At 39.3% G+C, this 15,268-nt stretch overlaps 1 protein-coding gene across 1 annotated transcript; it reads left to right on the top strand.

The window, feature by feature from the left end:
- Positions 1–1,921: 1,921 nt before the first annotated feature.
- On the top strand, positions 1,922–14,466 carry LOC113132144 (bifunctional 3'-phosphoadenosine 5'-phosphosulfate synthase 2-like). Its single transcript, XM_026310045.2, has 12 exons — positions 1,922–2,157; positions 4,385–4,499; positions 4,712–4,947; positions 5,095–5,233; positions 5,409–5,527; positions 8,844–8,957; positions 10,239–10,350; positions 10,730–10,935; positions 11,139–11,274; positions 11,917–12,185; positions 12,319–12,548; positions 12,685–14,466. Exons 1-12 carry the CDS (start codon positions 2,131–2,133, stop codon positions 12,824–12,826), a joined length of 1,845 nt encoding a protein of 614 aa, XP_026165830.1. The 5' UTR covers positions 1,922–2,130; the 3' UTR covers positions 12,827–14,466.
- Positions 14,467–15,268: the final 802 nt, after the last annotated feature.

The raw sequence follows: 15,268 nt of genomic DNA, 5'->3' as shown, positions 1-15,268 counted from the left end.
AGCATATGACCATTTAGCATTTCATGTCATTAGAAATATGTTATGGTCTGTCAGCTGAAGTCAAAAAACAAAACTCAGCCTGCTTTTATAACTGTCCTTAAAAGTTAAATGTGTAATATTTGGAAAGATCTATGATCATAAATGGAATATAGTATATTCCATATAGTATTCATAAGTAATTTGTCATTAGAGTGTAATCACCAGAAACTATTGCGTTTTCTTAATCTAGGGATGAGTCTTTTAAATCTTCTAGGTTGCCTAAAATGCATTTATTAACATTTACAACATAAAACTCTTTGATGACAACAGCAAACCTGATGGCTTATTATATAGATCTTCATTTATCAACATGTATAACTGATATCAAATAGAGGATCAGCACTTGCCACACCACTTGTCGTTACTATATGAATGGCTTTACTACACAGAACTAATCATTTACTACCCATCTGTACCATTACTTACTCACATCATAATATTATTACTATATACCTGTTAATCATTTGCTTAGAGATAAGAGTCTGAATCTGTTGACAAATGTAATAATAATATGAAGCAGCATCCAGACAGTTTGTGGCATGTCCATTTATGACACAACAATATGCTGCATCTAATGTACTAACGTTATGAAGCTGCTTGTGTTATTGTAAGTTATAACCTAACTTTCAGAGCTGCTGTTTTAATATAGGCTCAGTGGTGGAAAGTCATTGACCTTTAACAGTTGGCTTTAATAAACATAATGCATAATCCATGTAAGCCATGTAGAGAGTCGGACCTGTAACCCCAAAGTTGCGGGTTCGAGTCTTGACAGAATTGTCGTTGAATAGCCAGTGGCTTTCCACCTTCAATACCATGCCTGAGGTGAGACCCTTGAGCAAGGCACCAAACCCCCAACTGCCTGGACTGTTCCAGGTGTGTGTTCAAGGTGTGTGTGTGTGTGCGTGCGTGCGCGCGCGCGCGCTGTGTGTGTGTACTTTGTGTGGGTAATGCAATTTCCCCATTGTGGACTAATAAGGGTAAATAATAAAGTAAATAAAACGATATATACAAGTTATTATGTAAGTAAATACATGTAAAACATGTAAGTAGTGGAGAGGTTAAGATGTCAGATGTATTTTCACTCTTCTGATTGAATCTCTGCTCCTGCAGTTTTCTGTCTGCCCACCTGCTTCTTGAGCACGAAGGTTGCATTTGTTTTAAGTCTCCGCGCAGCACGAATGGGTGGGCGGTTGATACTCCTTATTAAAGCGACACAGTGGCGGTGAAACGTGGATGCGCTAGACAAAAAGGAGCGCTCCCAGAATTTGTAGAGGAAAATGAGAAATGGAGGCTCGTTTTGTCGCCGTGAACGCCCAGTGGGGAGGGAGGGAGTAGTTAAAAAATAAGAATAACAACTAGCTAGTGGTAACTGTTAGTGTCGATAACTGGGGAATAAATCCGCTCACTCCTTTTAGTAACTTCGGCTAAATAGCTCGAGGTATTTCCAACCAGAAGAGAGTTGCCTTAACTTTCTGCCATTTTGCTAGCTGCCAACTACCCAAACTGACATGAGCTATTTGAGGTCATTTAGCCTAATTTACTACAGTTTAATTGAGGCTGACTAATGTGTTTATAGCGATTCAGCTTCAATCTGGCAGCCTAGACAGATTTTCTAATCTGCTCTGACAGGGTTTCCTCCAGCGGAGCCGACCAAGCAAAATGTGAGCAACAAAAGCTACACTTAAGATTTCTTGGATAGACTGTTGCTTATTTAATACAAGGCGCTCCCAGCTTGACATTGTAAAGAACGTTTTCAAGACTAACCTCCGACCTAGTCTTGCCCCGGTTTAGTTGGGTCCTCTCCCCCGGCATGTCGTTATGCCTCGGTATTGGCTGCCGTCCGCCGAGGTAACGTTATGCAGATTTCTGTGTCTGAGGAGGAGGGCTGGAGGCTGGCCCAGCAGATTGCTACGTGTCTCGGTAGTCCCTCTTAAAACCCCTCATCTTCTTCGACAATCTTAGCCAAAAGTTTGGTGGTTACACCTCGAGACACCGGCAGACTCCACCACCATCGACCCAGGCCCGTGTGCTCGAACCCGGTGCTCGAACCCGGTGCTCAGCAGGCAGTCGGCGGTGTGAGACTCCTTCGAAATGTCCGGAGTTAAAAAGCTTCGCTCGGTAAGTAGATCCAGAGATAACGGGGGTGAAATAGCTCAAATCCAGTCTGTCATACAGATTGGCTTTATCTGTTTGTTAAGCGTCTTATTCAAACACAATAATAGTATTTGGGATATTCAATGTTCTCCATTATTAACCTTATTTTTTTGCCACTGATGTCTGGGCTGATCGCACAGGAAAAAACCCTTAGGTTAGAAAACTTCTACTTTCTCCTTCAAAGTAAGATTAGCTGTGACTTGCTGCTTTAAAGCGCGTTAACGCCGATTATTATTGATTATTATGCCTCTTTACTGTATTTCCAGGTGTGATGGTTACAGACATGCTTTGACTCTGAATAGGCTGCTTGTCCATGTCAGCTTGGCCCATTCATAACACAGGGTGTCCTGTGAGGGGGAGAAAGAAGCCTCTGTGACACGGCAGACCTCCACATATGTGGACTTTTCCCAAGCAAGCTGCGTTTTGTGTCCACTGTTGCAGACAACGTGACACTGATCAGTCATATAGTTGCAGCTCTAAAATCAGCTATGTTTAATACATACTTTGGTGTGGGGTTGTTCCCTTACCCGAAGTGCTGAAAAACTGTCCTTATCATTTCCATGATTGCATGAATGTCTGCACAACTTACCTTTATCTGTTGTGATTTCCTGAGGAAGAGGATGTGTGCTCATTCCAGAGCCAGAGAAAAGAGTGACAAAGTTTTTTTCGTGGTTAATGATAAGCATTAATACAATACATGTAGTTGAAAGTGCTTTCCATCATGGTTAATCAATGTTAAAGTAAGTGAAATGAAATGATAAAAAATTGAAAAAATAAAAATTAATCAAAATAAAATAAGATTAATATGTTAAGTAATGGTTTTGGATGGAGACATTTCTAAACAAAAAAAAAGGGATGTTGAAGTTTTCTCTTAAGTAAATCTCTTAAGTGCCAAATAATACATCATGTTCCCATGATGTTGTAAGGAAGGAAGGGAGGATAAGAAGCAGTATATTACCAGTTGGAGTCTGTGATGGAAGGAGAGAAGGCTCCTCTTGTGTTGGGAAGAATAGGGCTGTTTGTCTATAGCTTACTTACACTGTGGGGTATGTACATACCTGTAGGCTGTCTGTGTTTTGGGGAAGATCATGCTCGTCTTTAGAGCAGCAGGTTACCTTGAAATGCTGTTCAAGTTAGATCAACAACACATTTTTGTTTAACTTTGTAACTTATTAATTTGATCATGTGGTGTAAGTTCTTATAGTTAGTATCAGCAATGGCCAGATTGGTTATGTATAAACCCAGCAGATTTATGAACTCCCCACTCCCCAATACAAACACAGTTGTGAAGTATAATTTCATGTGTTGAGCTTTCCACATCCTTGATCGAAACACACCATGTGTGCTCTGTAAACGTCATTGATTTTTATTGTCATGCCTCTGTGTGTGTGTGTGTTTATGAAGAAGAGCTTTTTAAATGTGAACTCTTAAATGGAAACGGAAGCCCTGCCAGGTCAAGCAGCAGAGTCCGACAGGTTAAACTGCTGTAAAACTAATAATATGTACTGTAGGTGTTGGAAGGCACGTTGTTAGACAAAGGGGATACTGAGCGTGAGGAGGAAGGACGATGAGTATGCAAAAAGTGAAGCCATGGGATGGATGCAGGGAAGAAGGGCAAATGAGCACAGAGGGTGAGCGTGTGTTCGCGAGCACTGCCACATCATCGCTGGGCTGCCGGCAGCACACTGGACACATTGTCCAGTCAGTCCTCTCCCTTCCATGCCTCCCTCTTCTCCTCCTCCCCTTTACAAGTCAATACAGTCCCATTTATCCCAAGCCAGGTCCACACTGTCACTTTGAACAGGGCATGGAAAACCAGTCATGCTGTGCTACACTTGTAACTTGTAATTGCTGTGTAAAGTCCCATGATGTGAGCTTGCATGACATGACAGTAAGTCTTATAGGCTCAGGCCTGATGATACTGTACTGTATGTCTCTACTGTTCTTCCAAGTGGTAATGTGTTAGCGTGCAGATGTTACTGGACTTGAAAGACTGAGCAGGGCAGACGCAGCAGAGGTGGGACCTATGTGTTGCATAACATAGTTCACATGATCTGAGCTGAATACATTTAGATGTAGCACAGAAAGATTGCTCAATCCCTATTTGTTACATCATGCTATCTGTATCAAAAGTAACACCCCATAACCACTGTATTTTCTCTGTGTCTGAGTCTGTGTTCTTCTACTTCAGGATCTTAACAGGTCAACCAATGTGGTGTACCAGGCCCATCATGTAAGCCGGAGCAAGAGAGGCCAAGTCGTGGGCACCAGGGGAGGCTTCAGAGGTTGTACCATCTGGCTCACTGGTAAGTCTAGATAGATAGATAGAATTTGAAAAGGAAATGTCTGCATCTCCATAGTCTCCATAGTATTAAGTCTCTGTAGTATTATATGGTATGCACCCATTGGTAATAACGTGGTTTATTCTGGTGTGGACCCCTTTAAACACAGTTCCTCATTCGACCCACCGCTGTGCTGCTTTGTTTGATATCTGCTTATTTAACAATTTTCCCACTAGGTTTATCTGGTGCAGGGAAGACTACCATCAGTTTTGCCCTGGAAGAGTACCTCGTCTCCCATGCTATCCCTTGCTACTCACTGGACGGAGACAACATTCGCCATGGCCTGAACAAGAATCTGGGCTTCTCTGCTGAAGATCGTGAGGAGAACATCCGTCGAGTTGCCGAGGTGGCCAAACTGTTTGCTGACGCTGGACTTGTTTGCATCACTAGTTTCATCTCTCCTTTTGCCAAGGTCAGAAAACATTAACAGTTATAGTTATGTGTCAGTACATGTCTTTGCATTTAAATGACATTATCTGCTGAAGATGAATACCAGGCATTAAAAGTCAACGCACTATAATGCTTTAAACTGTATAAACTATATTATTTTCTTGCACAGGATCGAGATGAGGCAAGAAAGATCCACAGAAATTCCGGACTACCATTTTTTGAGGTGTTTATTCATGCTCCTCTTGAGGTGTGTGAGAGCAGAGATGTAAAAGGACTCTACAAGAAGGCTCGTGCTGGAGAGATCAAAGGTCTGCCAGTGTTTTGCAGGCAACTACTCTATCAGTTATATAAGTAATGCCCAGCCTGTCCTAACCACAGGGTAGTTCACTTTTTGTTATACTGTGTCTTGACACAGAAAATGAAATCTAGAGGCTGATAGGGTTTCATTGACACTTATTTTTATGGTTTTACATTTGTCACCAGGATTTACTGGGATTGATTCAGAATATGAGCGTCCTGAGGCACCAGAGCTTGTACTGAAAACGGGAGAACTAACAGTGAACGAATGCCTCCACCAAGTATTGGAGCTGCTCAGGGACCAGGTTGGTGTGAGACTTCCTAAAATCAAACGGTGATTCTCAATACATCAGTACAGATTTTCCAGTCTAGTCATGAAGACTGTAGCATGAAATGGGAGGGCTCGTAACAATTTGCAAGAGATGAAGAACGTCACGTCACAAATCAGATGCTGTTTGGTTGATTACGGCAAATAATGATTTCACAGTTGCAGAAAAAAATAATGATTCAGCTGAGGTGAGACAAATCAACTGATGCATTATTATTACATCTACAATTAGCAATAATAATAGTTTTTTAAAATTCTTTTGCTGTAGAATGTTGTAAATTAACCTACAGGAAGTTATTCTTGACATAAACTGACGTTCACATGATTGCACCTTTGTTTTGTCACTAAATCGCAGTAAACTGGACAGACAGGTATAATAATGAGCAAGAGTCATCAAATTAAATATTTGTTCTTCAAAATGAAAAGATTAATTGGTCTATGTGACTATTCAGTCTGCACTGAATTGTCTATTATGACAGAGTGAAAATGTTTTTCAAAATCCATTAAATTTATTCAAAATCAAACACTGAACTTTGTAAATTACACAAGTGTTCAGGCCTTGTGCAGTGGAACTGTAAATTGTGGTCAGTTAGATTCTGTTTGGTTAGATTACCCATGAGATTTTATAGAACTTGGCTGAAGTCCACCTGTAGAAAATTTAGGGTGTACCCACACTAGACATAGTTGCCTTGTACCATGTCTAAACACAATTGCTCCCCCTCCCTACTCCCCCGCTGGCCTCTACTCACACTGCACTTCAAACAATCCGGGCCAGAGCAAGCTTACATCACTATGATATAGCTGAAGAGAAACACTCTGTTACAGTACATAGTGTTAGTGTTCCAGGTCCATGCACGGTTAGGGATCACACTGTGTGTATCATGGCCAAGTCCAAATGAGCCATGCCCAGCTTCTTCAAGTGAGCGCAGCACAGAGCACTCACACTAGTTAAACGAACTGGACTTTGAGCATCAAACATGCCTTGTCATCATAAATATTTGCTAGTTTGAGTATACCCCTATTTCACTGGATATTGTTTTGAAAGCCACACACCTATGCATAAAAGGTTTCACAATTCCCACTGCATGTCAGAACAAAAAAACAAATCAAAAAGTTGAAGGAAACTTCTGTAGTAATTGTGCTAAGGTACGGATTAGGTCAAAAAGTGTTTTATTAAATAGAAAACATTTGGAACCACCAGGACTGAATTAAGTGTCTGAATACTTTTGCAAATGAGAGACTTCAATCTTTGATTACATTTGCATTAAAAAAAAAAAAAACATTTTCACTTTGTTGTTGGTGGTTATTGAATGTGAATAAATTTAAAATGAAACCTGCAAAACAATAAAATATGCAAGTGATAAGGTCTGAATATTATACCACTGTACAGCAAATACAAATACATTTGAAGGGCAAAAAGTCATTGCTTTTGCTGCCCAGGTTTTGCTGAAGGAAAAGTTACTGATAAGGGAAATGTGGAAACATAAGTGTTTTACAGAGCTGTCACTGAGGCACAGGTTTCAAATAAAACAAGTTTCTTAGAAGACTTTCTAAAGTTGGCCCCTGTCCGTAGTAGTTTATAAGATTTATTTGCACTATTTTATAAATGAATCTCCCCGTGTTCTGTTGAATTCCATAGTATGCAATATATTATTCAGGTACTACAGACAGACCATCGCTGAGATGTATTTGCAAGCACCTGTTGAGAGGTCCACATTTAAAAAATTGTAAAAGAAATTGAGATTGTAATTGCAGTTTTTAATTCAACAAGAAGAAACAGGATAATGTATTTAGTGTATTTAGTAGGGAAATAGTTCACAAACATGCTTTTACATGCCTCTAATTGCGTTGCTGGTAGATGCCCCAAGCAAAGCTTTGTCATCCTGTGTCACAGTAGATTTCTATGAAGTTGAGTAATTTCCACGTCTTCCTTGTTCTTGGGGCACTCCATGTTGTGTCTGATGTGCTTCATTACGTCAACGGTTCCTGTTCCTTTTGAAATTTCACATGTAGTGGGAGAGAAATGACTCAGTGTAACTGTAAGATTCAAATGCTACATGCTGTCATTAAAGTAATTGGTAAATGCTTATTTAGCGCAATAGCCTATTATAAGGAAACTGTCGATATAAGTGAATTTCTAGAGCTGTGCATCCATCCATCCATTTTCTATACCCACGTATTCCTTAACCAGAGTCACAGGGATCTGCTGGAGCCTATCCCAGCTTTCTTTCGGGTGGAAGGCAGGGGTACACCCTGGACAGGTCACCAGTCCATCACAGGGCCACATAGAGACAAACAAAGACAAACAACCACACACTCACACTCCTATGGGCAATTTAGAGTCACCAATCAACCTAACATGCATGTTTTTGGACTGTGGGAGGAAACCAGAGTACCTGGAGTAAACCCACACAAGCACAGGCAGAACATGCAAACTCCACACAGAAAGGCTGGGTTGCAAACACAGGACCTTCTTGCTGTGAGGCAACAGCGCTAACCACTCAACCACCATGCTGCCCTAGAGCTGTGCAAATTTATTGAAGCATCTATTTGTGTGCTAAAGCCCAGTGCCAGTAATATGGTATGAAAGCCAGTGGTATAGGAAACTGACAATGGTTTGACCAAATTGCAGCTAAAGTGGGTGGTGGATTTTTGAAGTTTTCTCTGTGCCAGAGGATCAGCAGGGATTTTTCAGTGTAGGATTGAAAACTATCAATACCCTGGGGAGCAAAATTAGAGAAGCTACTGTAGCCTGAAGGTCATAGAAATATGTCACATATTGAGTGTATTGGCAATAGTACACAATAGAAGGATCAAATTCCATAAAATTTTATTAAACATTTGACAGTTCATTTTCCAGACCATTTATAAAAGAGCCATAGGTTTACAATAGGTCCATTGTAAATGTAAATATAACTTGACATATTTAATAATGAAAATCTGCAGGAGAGAAGATGGAAAACAGGTTAAGTTCAAGTCATTTTTGAATATACATTCATTTTTCTAGCAAAAGTTTTTTTTGTGTGTTCAACTTCCTAAATGTAAATATTTTCTGCTTTTTCTACACAGATGATATTAAATGAAATATGTTTGAGTTTTAAACTCCCTAGAATATTGTGATGTGCATTTATCTCTTTAAATAATGATTTTATATGCCAAGAATGAAGATGAAGAAATTAATTAATCAATGAAGACGTTAGTTATAAGATTATAAATAATTGTAAGTGATAGCTCTACATTATATAACCTTATCTTGCTGTAATATAAATACTCCTCTTTTTCTTTGTTTATAGAATATTGTACCAAGCGAGATCATGGAGGAGGTGAATGAACTCTTTGTTCCAGAGAACAAACTGAAGCTTGCTATGGCTGACGCAAACACGCTCCCCACCATCAGTATCACCAAGGTAACCCACTGCTCCAATATATACTGTAGTCTTCGTTTTTATCACAACGGGACAAGGGGGTCAATACTGGACTTGGCAGAGAGCTGTTCATGATGAGCCCATAAACATTCCCCAGTGCTTGGACCTTGCGTACTAATGAACTGCTCTGACTTCCCTGGGTACTAATAAAGACGTAAAAGCCTATCAGGCATGCAGCAGTGTGTCTGAAGCACTGAAACGCACACTAACAGGATTATCTTATCAAATTACCATTCAGGTCAGTTCCCAGGAGGTGAGTGAAGTTGTCTACCTGAAGAAGAATAGATCTTTGTTTGTGTTTTTATTAAGAATTTACCTGAGAGAAACTAAAGCATCACTCTAATACCTTTAGCAAAATAATGTATGACAGTTTATAATGACAGTAAAGCAATTTGATCATTCAGGGTGAAGCATATCTAAATACAGTAGTGAAGAATGAGAGTTTGTCCAAACTTTTGACTAGTAGTGTATGTGTATCTATGAGTCAATGAAAAAAATTAAAATAATGTATCAGAAGAATCAGGGCAGCACTTCAGCCTTGCCCACATGCACATTTGATAGAGGGTCAGGTTAAATTGTTATTATAATTTCAGTGTTTGAAGTGTATTGTTTTGACTATAGCTCTGATGCATTTACTGATCTGTGGTCTCTGTGGGAAAGTATAGCATGCTCAACTTACGCATGTGTTTATTCAGTCTTATTAAGTTCAGTGGACTTTGTACATGTAAACTAACTTTTATTTAAGCTGTAGTGTGGGCAAGTGTGTAAATATAGTAATCATGAATGTGATAATAGTAAGTTATTTTATTTGTCATAGGTCCGAAAACAACAGTCTGTCTTTCAAAGCTGTTCATGCATGTTATCTTAGAACATCTCATCGTGATTTAGTGAGGAAGTTAGTATACCGTTTTAATGATAAATACGTCAGCAGCAAGTGTTTGTTCAGACAAAGAGGCTTTTGCATTGTTACATAGAAAGGTCATAAGGGTTAAAACCTATATGTGTGTTTTTAAAAGAAAGCAGATGATTGGCTGCACGTGCTTTAAAAACATTCTTACATCCTTCATTGAATTTTTCATTTATAGTATAATTACAGACCTGCTGATTAGTTTATTTAACATTTGCAATATACTGAATGTCAGCCAACCAATCCATATCTTGGGCCTTCCTGAAGTGGAAACACATACTGTATATTGTGTAAATGTCACCAGGATCAATTTGTTTTCATGCTGATTATAATGAGTCATTATTCTTTGTCCGCAGTTGGATCTACAGTGGGTGCAGGTTTTGGCAGAAGGCTGGGCTAGTCCTCTGAAGGGCTTCATGAGAGAGAGAGAGTTCCTTCAGGTTGTACACTTTGGCAACCTGCTGGATGGTAAGAGACAACCACACTGGTTTCTTAATCCTTGTTCAATTTGTTTTTAAATAATGCAAAAATGTGTATGAGTGAATGAAACTATAAATAAAACTAAATTTAAAAAGTATGGCAATACGTGTATATTTATATATTGTTAAATGAAATAATTATTTATATTTCTTCAAAGTAATTATGACCCTACACAATCCCTCTGGTAACTGCAGAAGTGCCTGTTGGAGTCTAAAGTCTACTGTTTCTGACTCATTGCTCCGTATCCCCAGACATAAAACTTTTTATGGGTGATGATGAGTGGGAAGTGCATCATATTTGTTTTTTTAGTGTTCATAGTTTTCTGCACATGACATGTTTGAAATCACTTCATTCTCTTCTGTCTTAGATGGAGCCATCAACTTGTCTGTCCCCATTGTCCTGCCTGTTAGCACTGAGACCATGCAGAAACTGGATGGCAGCGCGGCTGTAGCTCTGGAGTACCAAGGTTCAAGAGTGGCTATTCTCAGGAACCCAGAGTTCTACGTACACCGCAAGGAGGAACGCTGTGCCAGACAGTGGGGCACCACTTGTCCACAACACCCTTACATTAAGGTAATAAAGCATACATCAGATGTCTACCGGAGAAAGACCCTGGCACCTACGTCACTGTTTATTTTCACTGTAGCAACACTGATCTGGTACTTTGCAATTTTATGGCAAACAGAAGATAAATCAAACCTCATTTTAATGCTCAGTTCAGGTCCAGGTAGATATTTTAGAAATAACTGTTATCCTCTGTTCATCACCTTGTGCAGATGGTTATGGAAGGAGGTGATTGGCTGGTGGGTGGTGACCTGGAGGTGCTGGAGCGAATCAAATGGAATGATGGCCTTGACCAGTACCGCCTTACTCCACAGGAGCTCAAGCAAAGGTTCAAAGACATGAAAGCAGGTTAGAAAATCTAAATGACTTACAAAACTAAAAGAGCAATCATGGAACACAAAATGGCATGTCGGTACTGATGTGACACAATTATCCATCAATCCATTATCTATACCACTTATCCTGCATCGTAAACCACTGTGCCGCCACCATAGTGATTAATACCATAATTAAAATATCCATCACAACTGGAAAAACAAACATGAAAGCAACATATTTAGCAGAGCACCATTTGTCTTTCAGAACAAAAGGACTGGATGAAAAAATATAATGGTAAATTTAAAGCTGCATGGTGATGTTTGTGATCTGTCTTCACCTGATTTCCTGTTTTTACTTTCTCTTACTCACTCACTCGCTCAATACTGAGCATATTGTATGTATTAGTATATGTTAGATCAGCACGAAATATCCAACAATCTTCATGTTCATGGTAAAGGTATTTCTACTATTAATGCAACAATGAGGCTCAGGGATGCTGTACAACAGAGGAATCTAGGCCTTACTGCACAGTAAATACTTACTAGGATCAGTTCATGCTTAGTCTTATTGTGAGATTTGTTGAAAAGTGCCAATTTGTCCTTTACCAGTGTAAAGTTACTTAGAATGTTACTACAAATACTATTTTGTGTTCCTCCATGTTGTCTTTCTTAGATGCAGTATTTGCGTTCCAGCTGCGTAACCCAGTCCACAATGGTCACGCCCTCCTGATGCATGACACCAAATGCTGCCTGCTGGAGCGAGGCTACAAGAATCCGGTGCTTCTGCTGCACCCGCTCGGCGGCTGGACCAAAGATGATGATGTGCCTCTTGACTGGCGGATGAAGCAGCATGCTGCAGTCTTGGAAGAGGGCATCTTGGACCCAGCTAACACCATTGTTGCCATCTTCCCCTCACCCATGATGTATGCTGGACCCACAGAGGTGAGAAGCAGTGGTGGTTTGTTTAGTCTGAGGTTGCCAACAGTTTAGCCTTTGATTATTTAACCATTTACCCATAATATACAGTATATGTGTAATTTAATATTAACCTTGATCCTTTTCAATTTCCCAATAGGTGCAGTGGCATTGTAGAGCTAGAATGATCGCTGGAGCAAACTTTTACATTGTTGGCCGGGACCCTGCAGGCATACCTCATCCAGAGACTAAGCAGGACCTGTATGACCCCACCCATGGAGGCAAGGTCCTCACCATGGCCCCAGGCCTCACCTCTGTGGAGATCATCCCCTTTAGGGTAGCTGCCTACAACAAGACAAAGAAGGCTATGGACTTCTATGACAAAGAACGGTGAATGAAAAAAGATTTGCAGATTTTTTTTTTTATCCTCAATTTGTAAATATTGAAATACTGGTAGAGTACATGACACATCTAATGAACTCCTCACTGTCTCCATACCAAACCTACTCCCTTCTCACCCTCTTAGACATGCTGAGTTTGAGTTCATCTCCGGAACCAAGATGAGGAACTTAGCTCGGAGTGGAGCCAACCCTCCAGATGGTTTCATGGCTCTGAAGGCCTGGAAGGTGTTGGTCCAATACTACACCTCTCTTCAAAAGGACCAGTAATCACTCTCAGATCATCAGTCAATAGAATACTATAATTTATATTTTATGCATTCATTTCATAGGAGTATTTCAGATATATTCATCTTTTATCATGGAGTATATAATCAGAACATAGACTGCTCACCTATAGTGATGAATTACTATTACAATTACTATGAATTCTGTCATGCTGGTAGATGTTTTGTCTTCACCAAAAGATACGGATAGATTAGACTTCACTTTTTACGGTGTTTTATGTCAATTATATAACTGTCTGTCAACTTATTGGTATTACCTGAATCAAAGTTACTGTTTTTAACAAATAGAGTGCCTATTTGGTTTAGATGTATGGGTTAATTAATTAAGCATTAATGTTTCATATTATTCTGTAATACAACATAGATTTTTTTATGTTGTTAAAGTGCCTTTCTCTCAAATTGTTACAAAATAGACATGTTTTTTTATTTCCTGCTGGTGCCTAAATTAAGATTTGTGTGATGTTATAAAGGGACCATGTTCATTCAGGCAATAAAGACCTGCAATTTTAGGAAAAGGCAATGAGTTTGTGAGTAATAAAGAAAATAGTTACTGTGAATCACAGGTGCCTTCCTACTGCTAGGATATTGTCTGTCATAACCTTAGCCCGATGTCCCTTAAGATAATGGATTTAAATGTTTTCTGTTATACCTCTGACCTGATTTTATCCATGTGCCACTGGTTATGCAACATACCTTAAAGTAATTTCTGTCTGTACAAGGTGCATACTTATTCATTTAAGGGTACAGGGTTAAAACTGTAATGTGGCCAGCTGAGGCCGCAAAGCCAAAAGTGCAATGCTGCCCTCTGCTGGTACGTATTGGAACCGGGAATCAAAAACAAGTAGAAACTAATGTCAAAGTATGTAAAAGGCCATAGGCACATTAGGTTTGTCTGACAAGAGGTAGGTTTGGTAACTGCACTAATTTTGATCATTCCTACAAAGAGGGCTTGAAACATGAATCCAACCTTTGCCCAAAAAAAAGTCAGATTTTCTGTTAGTGAATTTGGAATAGGACCAGCCGGAATCAAAAGTGGTGATGTTCTTTAAAATGGGAGGAAATATGCACATAATTTGTTTGCATTGAAAAATTCTGGGTTTGGCCCTGAATTGGCTTTGAGAGCTATATCTTTTATAAGAGATTAATGAGATCCTGAGATGCTTTCAAATTGCTCTTAAGAAATGGTTGAGTGAACTGATTAATTTTGGCAGTCATTAAGCTGCAAGAGCTTACATTGCTATGAGATGAGTGCACTATGAGAAGAACCCGTCTTCTCTGTAAGAAGCATATTCCTAATTAGCCTTACATGGGATCAGATCATTTAATCTGCGATGTTCCAGGTAACCCCATTTAAATCTGCTGAACTGCACCCTCAGGATGTTATGAAATCTCTGACTACTGTACATCCAACATGTAATGCCACTGAGAAATGGCAAGATGGCTACTGGTGTAAGCTAGTTGCTTCCTACAGACCTAATATTTCTGAATATATACTAACCCTAGATTATCACCCCCAAATGCGATGTTGTACCTGCTGGAACACACTCACATTTCCATTTAGGTGTTCAGAGCTATTATGAAAGTTAATGTGCAAAGCTGCTTATTTAAAGATGAAAATGTAAATGGGTTGTTGCAGATTTTATTTCGTTTGCACAGGTTGAGTAGGCCTTCTTGGTACCAGATCTAGGTTGATGTTTGCTCAAAGAGCTTGTGTCCTCAGTTATATGGCATTATGGATATGAAGATCATGGATGTGAAGCTGCTCTCGCTGGTGCTGTTTGACTATATTAGTAATGGGCCCACTCCCGGCCCACTTTCTGAAAGTTGAAACTCAGATGCAGTAATTTTAGCATGCGTCGTAGAATTGCGCCCATACTAGTACCACAGCTGACAGCTGTTTTGTTATGAATAATTTTCCAGATAGATAGATAGATAGATAGATAGATAGATAGATTCATTGATTTAGCACTTTATTAATCCTCATGTTACAGTAGCGATGAAAGTAGTTGAATAGTGGCAGATTATTCTAGGTTTCTGTGGTTGCTTTAATGTAATCATTACTTCATCGCTAATAAAACCTTTCCAAAACCACAGCGGGTACTTTGCATAAATAGACTCTTTGGTAGTATGTTCATAGTCAACATTTTTGATTGAAGGTTTGTGTATTTGTAAGCTGTTTGTGTTATTATTAGTGGTAATTATGGTATTATTGTCATTACAAATATTATCCTACACATTTAGAGTGTACGGATGAATCTTTTAATTCTATCATAAATACTGTTATGTTTGCTACTATCCGCTAATTAAAAACAATGTAAACATTGCTTTCTATGGCCCATGCAATTAACGGATTGATTTAACAGGATTGTATGAAGGAGGCATTAACGGTACTGTAAACATTTTCCACTGTAAATATAGTAAATGC

The sequence above is a fragment of the Mastacembelus armatus genome, chromosome 15 (genome assembly GCF_900324485.2).
Source record: "Mastacembelus armatus chromosome 15, fMasArm1.2, whole genome shotgun sequence".
Classification (NCBI taxonomy): Eukaryota; Metazoa; Chordata; class Actinopteri; order Synbranchiformes; family Mastacembelidae; genus Mastacembelus; species Mastacembelus armatus.
Note: the sequence above shows the minus strand (reverse complement) of the source record. Positions and strands in the feature narration are given on the sequence as shown.